The 19,600-nt window shown below is 35.7% G+C and overlaps 1 protein-coding gene across 1 annotated transcript in view; it reads right to left on the bottom strand.

The window, feature by feature from the left end:
• The window catches only part of tmem145 (transmembrane protein 145), a 56,365-nt gene that overhangs the window by 16,439 nt on the left and 20,326 nt on the right, over positions 1-19,600 (bottom strand). The window contains exons 2-7 of the mRNA XM_005808572.2: positions 18,101-18,175; positions 16,955-17,032; positions 13,922-14,008; positions 13,215-13,316; positions 1,004-1,088; positions 492-563 (exon numbers count right to left, since the gene is read on the bottom strand). Of these exons, the coding sequence (XP_005808629.1) occupies positions 492-563; positions 1,004-1,088; positions 13,215-13,316; positions 13,922-14,008; positions 16,955-17,032; positions 18,101-18,175 (499 nt within the window). The remainder of the gene's footprint in view (positions 1-491; positions 564-1,003; positions 1,089-13,214; positions 13,317-13,921; positions 14,009-16,954; positions 17,033-18,100; positions 18,176-19,600) is intronic.

Below are 19,600 nucleotides of genomic sequence, written 5' to 3'. Positions count from 1 at the left end.
ATTAGACAAAGTAAGATAATATGACCACATGGGAACACTTGAAATGAAAATAGACTGGGACTGTGTCTGTTTTATTAAGCTACAAGTCTCTTTTTACTCAAGTTCTCAGTCACTTCAAGGTTTTTCATCTTAAATTTTCAAAGAAAACATATTTCAGTAAGCTTAAGGCTGTCGGCTTCAATACTTAACTGCTCATCTTTATGCAAAAAAATAACCTCTATTCCCAGCCTATTGTCACTCTTGCTTCTCTAAGACATGAGCTCCATCATGATAAATGCTGAATCCTTAGAGAAGAATCTGCTTTGCTTGACCTTTACTTTTCAGAAGGAACACAGGAATCTACTTCTTTTCCATCAAGAAAACATGCAGTTTTTTTTTCAAATAGAGCCAAGGCAAAGTCCATTTAATGATTACAGAGAGCTTCAGGAGTCAAAGTAAGTTGCCCTAAAGGGGAGAGAGTGATTATACTAAGTAGAAAAGGTAGTACTTACATGCAAAGTAGCAGGAGAGGAGGAACACTAACGTGAAGATGACCAGAAACGTGATGTCTGTCTCCAAAATTCCTGAGAACAAAAGTTGGATGAGTTAGCAGAAATATGAAGAAGTTTATGATTGGAGTAAAATAATTTAAAAGCAAACACATGAGCAAGAGAGAAGTAAGTAAAAGAGTTAAGGAAAGATTCACAAAATGTAAACATAAAAATGTAGAGCGAACAGGAAAGAAAAAGAAGAAATCAAGTATAAGTTTGGGAGAAAATAGACAGAGTGTGAGTGGACAAAGGCACTGGGGATGTAGGAATAATTCATTTAGAAGATACATGGGCATCCTATTCTCTTCATCTCTCCCTCTCAGTTCATCCATCATCATTAACTCATTCAGCCGTCCCTTCATTATTGCAATTTGTTCAGAGCAATGTGCTTTATTGGCCGTGCTAAGTGGTGTTAGCTTGTGCCATTGGCGATCCATTCCATAATCCCTTTCGTTCTGTCTAATCATTCTCACCGAACTCATCTGCAGAAAAATGCTGCGTCCAGAAAGACTGGCCGTTGGTCAGCTTCATCTCATACTCCAGCTGCAAGCCATCGCCCTGAGACAGAGGAGCGAAAGAGAGCAGGTTTTATTAAAAATATATATTCTCTTGCAACGTTACAGGCCAAATGATCATTGTGCAAAGGATGATTAATGCTTTGTGCTTTAGTGGACAGTTCTGTAGGTTACGCTGGCAGCACTAGGTAATGACTTTTAGATTTATATTTTAACAATCTTAGAACACTTAGCTCTGTCGCTATAATACTGAATATCAACATTCATTACAAATACTGAAGGAAAAAAAACTGTGCTTCGCTGTTAAATACTAAAGACCTCAATGTGCTGAATCAGACAAGCTAAAAAACCTTAAAAAATGAGCTCACTCCAAAAAGTGTTCAACTAATAAAATCAAAATCACAGACATCACTATGATTTGTATATGAGCTGATCAGTTGTCAAATAAAATCTAATGACAGGTACAATAAATAGTATGGTTTCCTTTTACTAGGACCAATCAATATAGGATATGTAGCTTGGAGAGATAATACCTTTTAGCTATTTTGGCTATGGGAGTTAATGTGATGGCAAAAATGTTACAATAAAACACAAGACTTGACATTTGCCAGTTTCCATTTTGAAACCATGCCACAGTTTTAAAAGAATCAAAGCCAGTGTTCAAATGAGGGTTTCATCCCATTCCTCATTCCTTCGGCTCGTACTGGAGACTTTTGCAGCTCAGTGTAAAAACAAAGTCAGCTTCTCCAAATCTGACATCTTGTTTCCAAATTGGAAAAGGGTCGATAGATCCCTACAGGCCAGCGGAAAGTCTCTACCCATCTGAAGATGTGAAGTATCATCGTGTGTCATTCATGAGTGACAGTAAGAAGGAGGAGGAGACAGATAGAAGGCTTGAAGTAGAACTGCTGCTCTGCTGCGTCAAATTCTTAGATGTTTCTGACACCTGATCAGACATCATCCTTAAAGCCCTGCACAAACTACACAAATGTCAAACTCAAACAGGATCTGAACTAGTCACACCATGCAAGCTCAATGACAGTAACTCCTTTTGCACTGTTCAACTGATCATGCCAGACTGCATGACTGAGTTACTGAAGAAGCACAAGAAACAAGATGCTACAGACAATGGTCTAGTCCATGGACAGATGTTACAGGTGTTGATACGCCTTTTATTGGAGTTGGATAAGGGGAAAAAAAGAAAAGGATGAAAGAAGCAGCACTTGTGGCTGGGAATCAGTGACATCAGTCAAAGCAGCTGTCACAGCACAGTATTTCCAGGACATTTCTGACACTGCTTGATATTTGTGGGTCATCCTTGGTTGGGAAAGTGCTTTAGATGTGGTCACTGCATCTGTCACACTAAGCAACAACAGACAATTATACATATTTTTTCCTACAACAAAAGATTTTGTCTTAAAGATAATATTGCCATAGTGTAAACCCATCTTTGGAGGTTTTGAAAGTCTATCCCACTGCGAGGAGGAATGACCCAGATGTAGCCCGTACAGTGAAACGCATTGAAAGTTGGTTCCCCAGTATTTCAAGAGTTGCTGAAGTCTTCACCTCACTACTCTGAAGAGACTACAGGTAGTCACGTTAGGATTTTATTTGGCTTCTGACAAGTGCATCCTTTGGGGTTGCTCCAGTATGGGCTGGACAGTGTCTGTAAGAAAAAAGCTCACTGGGTTTCCACTGAGACCTGTTACATTCACAACCCAATTTAAGATGAATGCAGTGCAATGAATGGATGGATATTCATTTGATTTCAACAAGAGCTGCACAATGTTGATAAACTTTATGCTTACAGAAATGCACACTGCAATCTGGCTGTTTACTCTCTGCTCAATTTTATATTTATAGAAATTTGTCCTCAGTCACAACAATCTCAGCCACATTTTCTGCAAAAAATACCTTTGGAGCAAAAGTACTCTCTCCACAGTCTGTGTTGCCAATAAGTGATCAAATATTTATTGAACTGTTTAACAGGATTAAGTTTTTTTTTTTCAAGACAACAATCTGTTTTGTGTGCGAGATTTCCAGTTATTAGATTTCCATTATTGTGCGAGATTTCCAGTTATATAAAGATGGAACGCCATCATCATTATATAGTATAGTCGAGTCTTCCTGTTTTAATGGTTGTTTCCCAGAAAGAGTTTCATAACTACTTCTCTGCTTTCAAAAACAATGGAAAGGTTGGTCGTGACTTACTTGGATTTTATACTTTTAAAGTTTTAGGTTTTCTGACTTTGAAGCATAATAGATGTTCTTTAATACCACCATACCCTAAAACTGTTTTTATTTTATTTATTTATTTTTTGTCAAAGGTTATCATCAGAACCTGATACTGGAGTATGTTTACACAGAATTCAAATAAATATCTCTGCAGATCAAAAACTGCAGCTGTCTAAAAAAAAATAAATTTGAAAGCATAGATTCCCCCTCAGAGGAAAGGCAGCGAATTCAATCAAAAACATATTATAAACACAACCCTAATGACCAGCAGGACACTACAGAACACAGCAAGACATCTTATTTCTATGCATCAGTGATCTGTTTTATCATGTTTTTTTTATATAAATGTTGAATGATTAAATATTCTAAACACTTTTTGCTCATACCTCAAAATATATTTAAAAAATCTTCACACCACAGCTTTTGCATCCACAAAAAACCCCCAGCTGCTATCAATAAGCTGCTTATTTATAATGGAAAAATAAACTTCTGTTGCTGGAATTTCCCAATGTTATCCATATCAGATTACTATGTAAGGAAAAAAACTAAATATGTGTATATTTCTTCCAAATTTAGTGAATGTTTTCTGTTGCAGAACATTGTTATAGTTTATTTTGAGACTGGTACAAAAAAAATAATACAAAATTCTTGGTCACTGCACTATAAAAGAACAGATTTCTTCCAATATTTCCTGCTACATGAAGGCAAAAAAAACATCCAGATCTCCCTTAAGGAGGATAAGGCTGTTGATTTATCTGCTCAGTTATGTAGTCAGGGAGTCTCCTAGTATGTCTGAAAACACCATGAGATCTCCAAGGAGGAGAAAGTAGTACACAAAGAACAAAATGGCTTGTAGGATGTTGTCAATGTGAACATGACCCAGATGAGAAGAAACGGATGAGACCGGCTTCCTTTTAGCAACCGTTTCTTGCTTTTAACCTGTCATATTGTAAAAATTATTATTTTTAAAGTCCACTGTTAGACTTATGTGCCAGTGTCAGATTTCTACAGTGAAATATAATGATATAAAAGCAAGAATACTAATTTCTAAATATTTTTTTTTCTTTTTTTGTGCATGAGGAGAAAATAAGACATTAGTCAAAGTAAAATGCTGCTGGAATAGAGTTATTTTTGACAGTAACACAAAGAAATAACATCAAACTGAATTAAAGCTGGAAGGTGAGAGAAAAAAAAGAGCGATGGGGAGCAAAGAACAAGAGAAAGGGCACAGAGATGGGATGACAATCAGAGCAAAGAGAGCTCATTTCACACACGCAAGTTCAAAGCTGATGGAGTTCGCGCTTGTTGCAATGGAGCGAAGGAACAGAGGGAGGGAGGAGAAGAAAAAAAAAAGACTTTGATTTCATTTGGCAGACTGAGACTCCATTTCACTCCCTCTATCAAAAAGGGCAAGAAGCATGGAGTGCACGCTGCCACAAAATCAATACAGACATAAAGAGCAAGGAGACAGAGATAAAGAAAGTGATAGATGTGGAGAAAGTTTAAAATAAAAGTGGAGAGAGAGGGTGAGTAAATGCAACCAGAAGATGGAAGTATGGTAGATGGAATGATGTGGAAAGAGGTGACATTTCTCCACAGGAGCGCACTCTGCGGGATGGACAGAGCCACGGGATGTGTTTGAAGCCGGTGGTTGGCTTCAGGAATAAAAAGGCACCTGATTGACTGTACTGATATCAGCTGCAGAAGGCTTGTCACATATAAATCTGCAGGGCTTTACCTCCTGGATTGCATGATAAGTGCACTTAAAAAGGAGTTTTGAGAAGCTTTTGATATTGTTGCTTTGGAACATTACAGCCCTGAGCAGCTAGGTTTGCAGAGCAGCGAATACTTGACAGCTAAACAAAGCTTGGCTATGCTAACGTGTTATTCCCATATGAAACAAGGGAAACATCACATTTTAAAATAGACTAACTTCAAGCAGCTATAAGTCGTTGTACTTGCATTAACGACAAGAATTTACAGAGGGAATGCTAATTAAAAAGTTAAAGGAATTCCAGCTATTTGTTTCAAACATACCTTAGCCAATATCTGCCATCATATTGTTCAAATATCAAAACTCTTTCTGTCTATTGAAGACTTCAAATGGTTTATGTGGATTTTTTAAAAATATTATTTAATCTCCAACTGTAAATTGCAGTTTATGGACTTTTTTCTTTGTAAAGAAGAGATTCTTTAATGACTCCACAAAATCAGGAGAAAGGTAACTTTTTTCAAGTATAGCAAAAGATTTATATAAATGTATGTTTCTATAAAATTATGATGTTGGTGGTCTTGTTTTGATTTAAAAAAAAAACAAAACAGGAAGAACAAGTAGGCAGTCTAATATTCAACAGCTTTTTCTTCATATACACAGCACAACTCCAAACTAAAGCAACTTTTGATATCATCATGACATAAAGACAAAACATTTATTTATATATATCTTGCTGCAACTGAAACAAGTTCAGCAATATTTAATTCTCTCTGCCAGGCATTCGTATAAACAAAAGGTTTTTCACAGGATTTGAGCACCTGGCTGCAGGAAACTGCTCCTTCCCCTGCCAGGAAAGGATTAGGTGAGGGCAGAAACTGGTGCAGGTGATAATGCCTGCCTCACTGTTGTCGGTACTCTCACTCTTCCTGAAACTGTCTGGGGTTAGGGCTTTGTGAAGGCCCCTGAAGGGCTTCAACAACAAGTCCAGATAAACAGAGGAAAATCTTCTGAGAAAAAGAGAACTGTGTAAGACAACCATGGCACAGTTACATGCTGTAGAAATTGAACTTTATATTTAACAGAAAATTTGGTACTAGGCATGAGGTGGTTTATGATAGCAAAGTACCCTGAGGTCATAAAAGTTAATGTGTAAAAACTGCTACATTTTTCCACAATTTTCTTCTTACATTTGAATTTCTTTTAATAAGACACCAGAGAATAACACACTATTATTAAAAATAGCACACCTTAATCTGGGCAATTGTATTATATACAATAATAATATTACTGTTAATGCATTACACAGTAAGAATGACCGACAAATAATTTAAATCAATATCTAAGCAACCATTCCATCATGACTCTGTGTTTCACTCTAAATTTTTACTACATTTTGGTGACTTGTTTTTAAAATATGACAGACAAGCCATTAAAAACTACCTTCAGATTTATTATCCATCTTCATTTGCCACATGAATATTTAATCATAAAATATTCGTTTTTTGTTTCAGAATCCAGAGTTAAAGCTCTTCTTTCAGTACTCATGTGAAGCAACACAGTCAACAAATCAAGAAACGTCTTCATTTCCTGAATGCTTGAATAAATCTCCCAGAAGGCTTGTAATCGTGTCAGCTACTCCTGTTATTATTTTTTATTTATTACACTCCTGAACGAAGCGTTTCAAGTCCAAACTGGCTCCCCATCTGGCACAGAGGAACGATCCACTGCTGTATGACAGAGTCTAAAGTCTCTATGTGAGATATAGCCTGCAATTGTGCTGCAGCAGCTGTGGTGGCTTTTTATGACAATCTCTCTTCTATAAAGACGAATGAATTAGCCAAGTTGGCAGCTGTGAAATTATGGACATATTTTTTCCTAAATATGAAAAATTAGCATCTGTTCTGGTTTCATGTCCTCTTTTTGGTTCCCTAGAATAATGTAGATCAGCTGATGGCTATAGCAGGACTTCAAAGGTTTTTATTGAAAGACCAGAAGGCCGGGCATTCTGAAACATCTGAGAGGCAAATAAAATTGGTCTAATTGTTTTTTGCTGCCAACAATTAATTCTTTAAAACTGTTTTACAAAAAAGGGTCCTTATTTATTTTTTAACTGTACCACAGCAGAAAGGATTTGCAAGTTTAAAGAGAAAAAACACTGGAATTGGTGGTTTCAGGAGTTTTATTCTATCATCTATTTTCCCTGATGAATAAATCATTCAACGCTTGATAAAAGAAGTGTCAGAAAATGCATTTATTAAAAAATAAATAAATCATTGGATGTGTTTAATGAAAGAAAGCAAAAGAATGAAGAATGAAGCTATTTGTCATATTACAATTCAAATCCAAGACTTTTGTTGTAATTAAAGTAAAACCAAAAATACCAATTATACATTGTAATTATTTTCCATGTATTTAGCATTCTATTAAGAAGCCATCCATCATCTAAACATGTTTATCCTATGTGGAATCAAGTGGAAAGCACTGAAAATGTTTGCAGAAGATCAGCCTCAAGTTACAGTTTCATGAAAGTAAGAAAACTGAGGGCAAACCGACCTTCTCTGCTTTTCATGCCCTTGTAGGTTGGTTGATATGGATTAAAATCCATTACTCTAAGATGGAACGCACATGAAAGTAGGGCTAGACAACAATAAAATAAAACTTGAAAGTAAAAAAATATATATGTTAGTGTTGAGAAAAATGCATCAGATGGGAAATAGGTAAAGAAATGAGACGGGTAAGACAGGGACATCGAGAGGAAAAGCAAAATTAGGCACATGCTGATAGGGAGGGAAAAAAAGAGAAGCTTAGGTAAACAGACATGAAATGGTGCGGAGTGTGTCACATCTTGGTGGCGGCGTGATGAAAGGGAGCGGGACATTGCCAAAGATTGTGAGCGACAGCAGGAGAGAAGATGAAGACGTGTGAAGGCCGAACGGAAGCGAGAAGGCAAACGGCGTGAGATGAGGGGTGGAAATTGGCCACGGGACGCAGCGTGCATATGTCCATGGGAGCCGAGATGAGCTTTTATACCCAAATCCAGCAGTATTAGGCAGCGTGTCTTTCAGCAGACCCTGGAATGACACTAAACCGCACTCTGTAGGAAGCATCCATTCTAATCATTCCCCTTCTCTGCCAGCATGTTCAAAAGCAACCTTCCAAAAAAGTAATTCAAGGGCATGAGTCCTCACAGTCTATTACACAAGCAATCCGGTGCATGTCACCAGTGCAAAAAGAAGACAGTAGAAGATACGCTGTTATATTGGCAGAAATGTCACTTTTAACTTCATAAGACCACAAAACATAAACAGACTGAACCCAACAACAGCATAAAAACACAAACCTACTCTGTCTTTCACTGAAAGCTTTGTGGACAGTGAAGAATGTATCATCACTCCAGTATCATCATCTGAGCTAATAATTTCCAGAAAAACTACATAAAACCCAAGGTACAGATATACATCAGCAAACATGTTTACTAACATTTTGTCTTTTCTCTGCACAACATTAGCTCAAATAAAAATACAAAAAATAAAAATAAAACAAAGATCCACAGTTCTTCCGGAAGCTAATCAATAGTCCACAGAGGAGTCATCAGGGGCCGTGCTCAGCAGTTTAGCCACTGTTGCACATTAAGATTCTCTGGACTCTGCTGCAGGAAGCGATGCGCTTTATAGGAGAGTCAAGTAACACAGATAAACAATCTGTTGTAAAATCAGTTGTAACATATTAGGAGAGGAAAGGGTTCCTTTGTGCTACTGAGCAAAAGTCTTGGATCATTTCTCATTTTTACATTTTGCTTCTAGAGGACATTGTAGAATATCTTGCAAATATCAGCAGTTTTGACCAAGTCATCTTCAAGATTTCTGAAGGTTGTTCAACATTTTGCTTTGGTTTAAGCTGGTTTTTCACTCAGTTAGTCAATTACTTGACCATTTTATGATTAAATAGCTTCTTTCTTAAGCCACACACCTCCCAGACATTAAAAGCATGTCATGAAAAACATTGTTTTCCAATTTCTCTAATTAAATCTGGAAACATTTCCAACAGAAATAGTTTTACAAACAGACAGTTCGGTAGGATCAATAAGGTTGCTCCCAAAGTGCAATAAGCTGAAAATGTGGCATTTCATGTTGTCCTTCAGGGTTCTATTTTAGGACCAGTCATGTTTTTGATAAACATACCTTAAGAAACATCTTCCTGCAATTAGATGGATGACATCAACTGGAACTGTGTCTTTAAGACCTATGCAGTGCATAAATTATCAGCTCTGCTGGACTGTTTGTTAGATATTACTATTTGTTAGTAATTGGCCCTTAAATTATGGCTAAGGAATAATTATATTCAGCTGAACTTCGAAAAGTCATGATCTCAAATAACTTCTTATGACAACCTAACTTTACAAAACTAGTCAAGAAATTGGATACGTTGATACATAGATTCAGCTGTCTGCTGTAGTCTGTGAAATTCAGATCTCTTCTTTCTCAATGGAATCACTCCATACAACTGACTGAAGAGGACTTTCTATCCATCTATCTGAGACAGGCGACACATGACCCTCTACATCTCTACAGTGGCTACCAGCTACTTTGAGGGTTCACTTTAAAATCTTGGTGTTAACCTTTATATCTATGCATTGTCAAGCTTCTCGTTTCATCTTGAGCCTGCAAAAGTCTGTTACGTCAACTCCAATCCTGAGGTGTGCTAACCTGAGGCTGTTGTTAATTCCTCAGATCTGTTTTAAACCCCGCTGATATTGTTTCTTGCAGCAGTCATACTCCTACTGTGGAACACACGTCCCTTGTTTTTTATGTTTTATTGTCAATTTTAATTGCTTGAGTCTTTTAAAATGCAGATGAAACTTGATAATTCTCACAATAAGGCTGCGTAATATTGAAAACATGTAAATCAGTGTGAATACTGTTATTACTATACAATATTTTTGCCTATTATATTAAAGTCTTATGAATTTCCACTTTACACACCAATTAATTATCTTAAATAGCATTCTGAGCAGTATAGACCCACTTAATAAGTAAGACTATTAGTGAAAAGTTCATTTATTTCCATAATTCAGTTCCCAAAGTAAAATATTACACACAGACTGATTTTTCTGGTAATATTTGACTAAAACAAAACTTTTTAATACGGAAATATGGGCTTAATGAAAATTATATTCAATGTGTGTTAAAGGTTGCTAATTTAATCTGACAATCAACATCGGAATTAATATTTTAATTTATTGAACATGACACACCTGACAAAGAGCATAGTTCCCAAGATACTAGAGATGACAGAGCTTGTTAGAAATGTTATGACAGATCATTCTAGCTCTAATTCTATTTATCATTTTTATAAATAACTACAAAATGTTAACTTTCTTCTGTATGCTGAGGATGCTACCTTTTATACTATTGCAGCCTCAAATAATCAGGCTCTTGTGGAGCTTCAGACTGTTTTCCCATCACCTTCATATTTTCCTCAACAATCTAAAGTTGCTCATAAGTCAAAAGAAGATCAATGATTATCTCAAAAGCTCTTTCTCAAAATTTAGTGCACAAAATACATTTAGACATCAGACAGAAAAAAAGTAAAGTGTAAGCTTAAAAGATTTTTGGGCATATGGATTGATGACAAACAGCCTTCTTCACCTTATGCAGAACATCTGTTGAAAAAGCTCAAAGCTAACCTTGGCTTTTTATATCGACACAAATCCTGTCTGAAGTCAGACGTGAGGAAAAAAGCTTGTGCAAACGACTTTCTGAATGCGTTGGACTATGGAGACATTATCTTCATGAAAGCAGCTTTCTCAATTCTCCACTGTCTGAATACAATATTTCATAGTGCTTTACATTTTACCATGAACGCCGCCTGCAGAACTCAGCACTGTGAACTTTATGCCCTGTTTTCATGGCCTTCACTAAAACAAAGGAGACAAAGACACTGACGTGTAACATTTACAAGGCTGTTTCGGGCAAGTTACCCCTATATTTGCTTCGTCTAATCATGTCTGCAGTTAGGAGTGGACACATCACATCAGCTTCTCTTCAAAGTGGACCAAATAAGCTCAGAAGTTTCTCTTACACTGCACCTTAGTGCTGGAATAATTTGCTAAACTCAAGAAAACTTCAACAATCTATTCCAATGCACAAATTTTAAACTGTTTTTAAAACAGTTTAAATAAAGAGTGAAATTACAATTCCTAAATCCCTTTTGAATTATTTTATGAGTTCCCGATCATAAAATAATTAAGTAAAAACTTCCCCTATGTTTTTATTTAGTTTACACTTGAGTAATTTTATGATGTTTTAATTGTCTGTACCTTTTAAGTATTGTTTGGTATACTGTACACAAATTTGTGCCAAGGTCTCCCTGGAAAATGGAGATTTTATCTCAAATGAATTCCTGGTAAAATAATGATTAAATGAAATGCTATATAAGCATCAGGTTGACATTGTTTTTTATTTAGTACTGTTCTTGTGTATATTCCTCAATTTTATGCAGGTACTCTAAGATATATTGCAATGGTCAGGTATGAGAACTGGGCAGAAATTGAAAAATAATTAAACAAAATTTACAAAAAACAAAGACCTTCAGAAAGCCAAATGAACTATTGATCAACAACTAAAATGTTACAAGAAACTCTGACTCCTTAGAGCCCAAGCATAAAGAAATATCTTTAAATATCTGATTCTCATTCCTGATGTTTGTTTTTAGTGGCTGAGATGGTCAAGCTCATCTAGAGCAGTAGGTACAACACGTTAGAAAAATTAAAAAGGTGGGTTAATTGTAACTGCCATCAAACATTTTCCCATAGCATCTCAACTTTATATTTTTCTGATATTTTGCAGCCCTAGTCTGAACCAGGTACTGACAACCCCTCTGTGTCACTCTTACATTCTCCTACATACATTTCAGTGCATATTTCTTTCTGGACAATAGTGCTGCTATGTTGTCCTCTCTACCTGACAATACTTGGTTCTGATTAGTGTTTTTACCAACATATCAAGGAGGGATCCTTATACTTTTACATCTTTTCATTTAATATTTTTCTCCTTCCCCCTTCTACTTCCTCAATCTGAGAAAATAAAAATTTTCCTCAGTTGGTGGGGTACATTTTGTTATACAATCCTTTACATAGCTATTTGACTCGACACAGCCATTACAGTAACTGCATTTTAGTGGAAATGTGACTTTGCCTCCAATCTTTTTTGTGAAATTTATTTTTCCTAACATGCCTTGCCACCCAGTCCATAAAATATGAGAAATGAAGTAGAAATAAAGTTAAAAGCAGAAAAACTTTCTCCATAAAATCATACGGCACAGCCACATAGGATAATCTCACTTTATTCCTTGTAAAGTTTACTCTGTCTGTCTAACACGGTTTAACCATATAGCATCATCAATAAATGGTGCTGCTCACTGCACTTCATGTTGCTGTTTCATGTAAGTAGCTCAGGTTCTGGCCTCATAGTAAAATTAGGCTAATTCTCTGTTTTCAATGTGTTCTTTTGTAGCTGCATGAACCTGTGAATTTAATTGATTTGTAACCAGTCAATAGTATCGAAATTCTTGAGGAGGAATTTACTACTGTAAGCCATATTTAATTGAGTTATGGCTGCCTGTGAACAGAACACCAGTTTCTAAAAGCATACATCTGTCAGAGTTAGAAATCTAGATAGCCACAAAAAGCCACTGGGTACCACTTCCTGGGCTGCTTTTGGTCAGTTTAGATTAACTTCACTGTTTAAAATGTAGCTTAGTGCAGTTTGCTTTAATGGAAACAGATATACTGGGGAAAGCACTAAGCTCAAGTCTATTTAAGATTTATAAGGAGATAGAACAAAAATAAAAGTCAAGGTTTCATAAGGCTTCTTTGGGATAAGTTGAATATATTGTTGCCCAAATTAACCATTTAAAGGGTCCAGTTCATATTTACCCTATAGCTAGAAAAAAATAACAGATAAATAAAACTGGACAGTTTGAAAATATAACTAGATGTTTTCCTATGGTGTTATCTGCTGTCAGATTTATGTATCCATAAAATAATGACAGTGATAATGACAAGTTTTTCTGATCAGAATGAGAAAACAGAGTGACTTAGTGAATCCAAGGATGGGCTTCTTCCACAAAAGCCCTCCCAGTCTGTGCGTCACCGAATCTACCTCCTGGCAGTAAACCCAACCTTGTTACAACAGGGGTTAGAGGCCGGCACTTTCTTACCCCACACTTGCTGAGAGCAATGTACCACCACCTCTCTCTCACTGAGCGGAAACTGCGACCACCCACACAGCTCAGAACCTCCTCGTTGGTGTCGTCCTCCACCTGAGAGAGAGAAAGAAATGCAGAGCGTCTGGTGATGCAAAGAGGATGTTGTTATTCCAAACAGGGCAGCACATTTTTACCTCAGAGACATGCCGACTTGTCACACTAGAGCAGGAGCCGGAGATATTGAGATACAAGCACATTTCACACCTTGATATAGCCTGAAATGTTGCGACAAGACCTACTAACCGAATCACCCTGACAGTCACACCTCTTAATGTAATAAACAACAAGGTTGTTGAAAAAGAGAGAGAAAAAAAGACATTGTGAGGCAGAAAGATCTTTTGGGATCAACAGTGGAAATATGTAAATTAGTGGAATGTTATGAAAACACATTATGGACCATTAACTCACCTCCTCTCCATCTTCATCTCAGTTTATTGTTTTCCTATTTTACATATTTTAATCCTGTTTTGCATTTTAAAGTGACATACGATAGAAAAGGTGAAAATGTTTAACTGTCTCATAATAAAAGAGAAGTGTCAGAGGTTAACTTAATATACAAAATAGAGAACAACTCCTGGATAATAGCAGTGTTTTTTCTGTTTTTAAACATTTCATTTCCACTGTATTAATGCAGATGTAGAGTATTTGTATGTTCTTACCGCACATCCTGACCAGGTGTAGCGGGTAGTGAGATTGATGACCTGGTTGTTTTCAGGCCTCAGCACTGCTTCCTTCTCATAGCAGTTCTATTGTCAGTGCACACACAAAAAAACAAAACACATTTAAAGCTACTAAAACAAAAAGACTATAAATACATTTAGGCATATGTGGAGAGCAAGCAGATTTGTTGTCCTGGCAGGTAGAAATGCTATTACATTTGTGAGTGTGTGTTTAGGTGACATTCGGATGGATCTCTGTTTGAAGATGTGAATTCAGCATTTTTTTCTTCATATTAAATTATAATTTATTACATTTGAAGAAAAGCTGAACTGCAATGTGTAGATACATAGAGGTGTTTGTATGTTAAGAGTAATAATTCAAGTACAGTCCAATCAAAACGTTACATAGACTTATATGCATGACTCAAAATGATACATGCATGTAATGTATACATATACCCACAATACTATTTGGTTAAATTTCCTTAAAAAGTTGCAGAGACCGCACACAATTCTTGTAGTCATCAGCGGGTTCCTGGGGCAAATCTGCCAAGATATTTAACCACTCTGCTTTTAAGAGAGCCATTATTTACATAGTCCATAAATTTTCAATTGGTTGAGGTCAGGGTATTTCAAATGCATCATTCAGTGTCCTTCATCCATTCCAAAACCAATCTTGAAAAGTGTTTCAGATCATTTTCCTGGTAGAATACTTAATTGTGTGCAAGTTTCAACTGTAGTCTTACATTTTCTATAACAAACCCACTTGTACAATCCAGCTGTACCACTAGGAAAGGAACAGACCCTGAGCTTGATGCGTCAACCAGTGTAATTGACACTGAGTACTGTTTACTTTGTTCTAAAAACTTCAAATTGACATATCCCAACATTACACTTGTCATCATGTCCACATAGCTCAAACTTTATCTTGTTTAAGCAGAAAACTTTCATGAGACAGTATTTGACTTGTCCATTTGGCCAGTTATAAATTGTAGTTTCTTTTTTTTCCATTAGTTCTGTCTAAGTTCTCATTGGAAATCATTAAGTTGGTTGGTTTTTAGACCACCAAAAAAAAATAATAATGGCAAAGTATTTCTAAAACATCAATGTGGATAATAAGTGCATGCAAAACTTTAACCAGAAATGCATTAACCTATTGATATAAAAATAGGCAATACATACTTTTTTATTTGGATCTGTTTACTCAACCCAAAACACACTTGTTCATGCACATATCAATCTCTGAGTGATAGATTTGTTCATGTCTGAGATTGTCAGATTTATGCAAACTGCTCTGTAAGGTGTAAAAAACAGAAATGTTTGATCCTGCAAATGTGTGACACAGAGCTGAGAAGAGATGTGATCTCCGTAAGTGACTAGATATATCTAACACACTGTCAGATCTGTGTGTCAGAAGACATAAGTGTGTGTCAGAAGACATAAGGCATAAATTGCAGGACCAACTGAATGACTTCAGTACATGAGCTCCAAAATGAAAGCAATGCATGTCCATGTCTTTCTTTTTTTTTTTTTTTACATTCTTAACATGCTGAATCATTTCAGCAGAGATTTTTCTCTGAAATTCAAGTTGCATTTTGCATGAACACAAAATGAAGAACAAGTTTAACTAGAAACTAGATTGTACTACATCTAAGGCAGCTCCATAATGGAAAGATAAAACATTTAAAATCAATCCACTTTGTCCTTCTGAAGGCAAGGATCGAAACGTCAGGTCTTAAATAAGCATTAAATTAAACTTCTACAGCAAAGGCATAAGATTGTTTCTAATTTTTGTGCTGCAGTCGTTTAATTTTAATAAAATAATAATCACAAACTCTGGTACTGAGTTTGAGCTTCAAAGGCATTGTGTTGCATTCTTTCATATAAAGCATCCAGCCAAAGCTGGAAAAGATAAGGTTAATTGATGGTAGCATTAGGGAATGAATACATACTACAATTGTAAGAGAATGCAAGTGAAACTAATGAGTTCTCCCCCTGTGGTTTATGGGCTAGCACTTAAAAATAGGGCAAGAAACTCAGTCTTGGTGATACTAGGAATGCTTTTTTTCCTAGAAATTAACCATTTTATGTGTTCTGGACATCTGTTCAGTAACCAGGGGAGAAGACCTTGAGGCAAACTCAGGAAATGCGGGAGAGATTTCATTTTATCTGGTTTGAAAACAACTCTGTCTTCTTGGAGCTGGTCGAATGTGGAGGCTACAGAAAGATCTGGGGATCGCTGTGTTAACTGTTGACTCATTTACTCCAACCAACTAATGCACTCTTCCTTTTTAACATCTTCACCAGCAATCCTCTGGCCCAGATTCAAAAGAAAAGAAAATTAAATAAACAAGATGATTAAAGTGGACAAGCTGATCAACAGCATTTGTTTCTTTATTAAAAAGGAACCAATCAAGGAAAGACCAGATATTTTAACATATTATTAAAATATTCAATATTTTGTCATTTTTATGGTTATTTATCTGCAGAAAAATAACTACCTACCAAGAGATGTAAAATAAAATGCATCCTTCAATATATGGGCACAAAATGGAAGCAGATTAAATTGGATTGACTATAGGTTATGTTAAGCTGGAGATAAATTGTGTCATCTTTGGTATTTTTAGCTAAAGAAATGGGAATAAATTGCATCTTTAAGAAAACCTAAACAGGTCTGGTACTACATTTAAAACTTCTCAAAAGAAAAATCTTGAGAAACTTTTGCCGGATCAAGACCACTTGTTATCAAACTATAAATAAACAGCTAATGAAGTTAAAATTTTTAAATTAAAGCTTAGGGAAAATTCTTTGACTGGGAAGAGAAATTGACGTCATTCTATTTTCATCATATCACTGAGAATTTCTGGCAGAAACTGGCAGCTAGATAGAAAGTTTGCAGACCCTAGGTCCAAGTTGAATTGTTAAAATTAATGTAACTACTCCTTCAATGCAAACAGACATGAATAAGCACCACTTCTCTTTCATTCTATCTTATAGTCTAGCCTGTAATCTAGCAGGGAGTCAGCGCCTCACCTTCTCTGGCTTCTTGTACACAGCTGGCCACTGAGAGCTGTCATCAAAGTAGAGCAGAATGTTCTGACAGCAGCGCGACTGCACAGAAGGGAGACAGAAACAGAAAGAGAGATCACATTGGGGTGGTGCATCAATTGGAGATACCACAGAGGTGATTTAACATGATAACAGTACAGAACTGGCTCAAGCTAAAACATGTAAAGCGCTGCAAGAAGAGACTGATATATTGGTTAATTCATTAAAAGGAAATACGGAAACAAGGAGATGCAAAAAGAGATGTAGACTGGTAATAAGGGCGAAGGAGAAGTAGATGAGGGTGTGAAGTCAAGACAACAGTATTGTGATATCGGTTAATATAATGAAGTGAGATAGAATAAAAGAGAAAATGAGAAAGCTAATTGAGTGGAAGATACGTTGGGAAGACAAACTGAGGCAGAGAAGTAAGACAAGTACGTTCATTTTGCTAGATGGTGTGGTAAGCCAAGCTAATGTGGAAAAACACTTTGACATTACGACAAAATTTAAAAGAAGAAACTCAAATAGGAATAAAAACTATTGTTCTCAATAAAACCATAAATTAGACTCAATATTAAACAAAGGCAAAATATTTTCCCTACAAAAAATTTCATTTTGAATGTCAGAGCAGCAGCACATTTTGGTAGAAATATAGTTAGAAGCACATTTTGCAACTGTGTTGCATCACCTCATTTTTTTATATCACTGTGAGCTTTTGACAACCAAGAAAAGTAACGGTTATAATTTTAAAAGCAAGTAATATTATGTCAGTTATTCAGCAGTAAGAAGCATTGTTGCTTTTCTAAATATTTAGTCTGTGACAAGACTGAAGAGACCAAATTGATTTGTTTTGTATTGTGAAAAAGATGTAGAAAATAGTAGTATTGGAGCATTTGACATAAATATCTCAATTTCTTCACCCTTAAAGAGTTTATTTTTTGAAAAATTGTATGTCTGTATGCATGTACGTATGTATGTAATGTATAAAAATTATTTTCAAAAAGAGTCAGGGATTTTACAATATTATTGTCCTTGGACAAACTTCTACGAAAACATTAAGTTTTTTTTTAAGCAAAATATTTCTTTAAGTAGATATCTTACTCAGACAAAACCTAGCATTAGCAGCAATACCTTTGGGTAGCGAAATTTAAAATCCAGCCGACCAAACTCTGTGAGAAAGCAGAAACGTGTGAGGAAAACCCAGTCCTGCAAAGAGAAGAAAACAATAATCAGACAAATTAACAATTAAAATCAGTAAAATAAAAAAGCTGCACACTAAATGCTAAAATATTGTACTCAATTGGAAGTTAGAGCCAAGATATAAAAATGGATCTCTGTTAGCATTTATTCATCTTGAAGGTGCAGCTATGCACCACCACTGAGGATGCTCTGTCTCTTCTGCTCTTAATGCCTGGAACATGTTTAGAAATAATTGTCAAGGAGTATTCTCTATATACAACCAATAGCAGCCACATTGGATAATGAGGCCAAAGTTGTTTATGGATCTATTTAACAAACATTTAGACACAGCAAAGCTAGCATTTACATGTTAACATCAATGAACATGATCTCATGTTAATCGTGTCATTCTTCTGGTTTCTCTTAATAGTTGGTAAGCATTAAAGCATGTTGCAGCTCCGCTGATGGAGTTCGAAATATGATTTAAGCAAATTCTTACATTTATTAAGAAGTAGATTTCCACTTCATTAGATAAGTCACATTAGCATGCCTTGAAAGTACAATACATTTTCCTTAATACAAAGTCAATTTTGTTTTAGGGCCTGGAATATTTTGTCAAATGCTTTGTAGTAACAAAAATCCTTGATAACTAATTTTCAGACCAAGCTGATTATTATGTCTTGTAGATAATGCTATGAAATAATAAGCGTAGGCTTTGAACACTGAATTCTGAATTTGAATTACTGAATTCAGTCGCAATTCAGTAATATGTGACTGAATTTATACTTTAAAAAGTGAAATGAAAACAGGCATTGGCTCAGCAGCTCAGCAATGACTCCTATTTTCTTAGCCCTACTTTTAGCTCTGCAGTAGTTCCGGTGATTATATCTTAATGTTATTGTGGATGTTAAGTTTGGCTAAAAAGATTGAATGAATCAGTCCAGGTAAAAACAGATAACATCTGGCATCTATTTGACTGCTGATTAGATTAATTAAAAATAACATCAAAGACAATAAATCTGAACCAAACTCTTGATAATAATAACATAAAAAAATTTAATAGAAAAAATAATTAATCATGTAAATCATACGTGTCAAATCTTTCATTAAATTTTATTTTAGTTAGAAAATAGGATGTACACACAAAAAGTACAAAAGAGGGAAGAGGAGGCTCAGGGCAGAAAGACAATAAAACTTGGTATAGTTGTGTGGGAGCAATAAAGAAAAAGATTGAGAAAGGGAGATATAACAGCAGGGAAGAGCTTCAGGATTGTTAAAAAAGGTGCTAAAAATAAATGTGAAACGGGGGTATAGAGGTAGAGGCAAGAGGTTAAACATTTAGAGAGGGTAAACAAAGAAGGTATTAAGGGACTGCTGTGCATGCTAATGAAAAAAATACCTGCCTGTCCCTAATATTATTCAGCCATCGACTTGGCAGCATGAGACCAGATT

This window comes from Xiphophorus maculatus, chromosome 3 (assembly GCF_002775205.1).
Source record: "Xiphophorus maculatus strain JP 163 A chromosome 3, X_maculatus-5.0-male, whole genome shotgun sequence".
Classification (NCBI taxonomy): Eukaryota; Metazoa; Chordata; class Actinopteri; order Cyprinodontiformes; family Poeciliidae; genus Xiphophorus; species Xiphophorus maculatus.
This window is presented reverse-complemented; position numbering and strand designations above follow the sequence as displayed.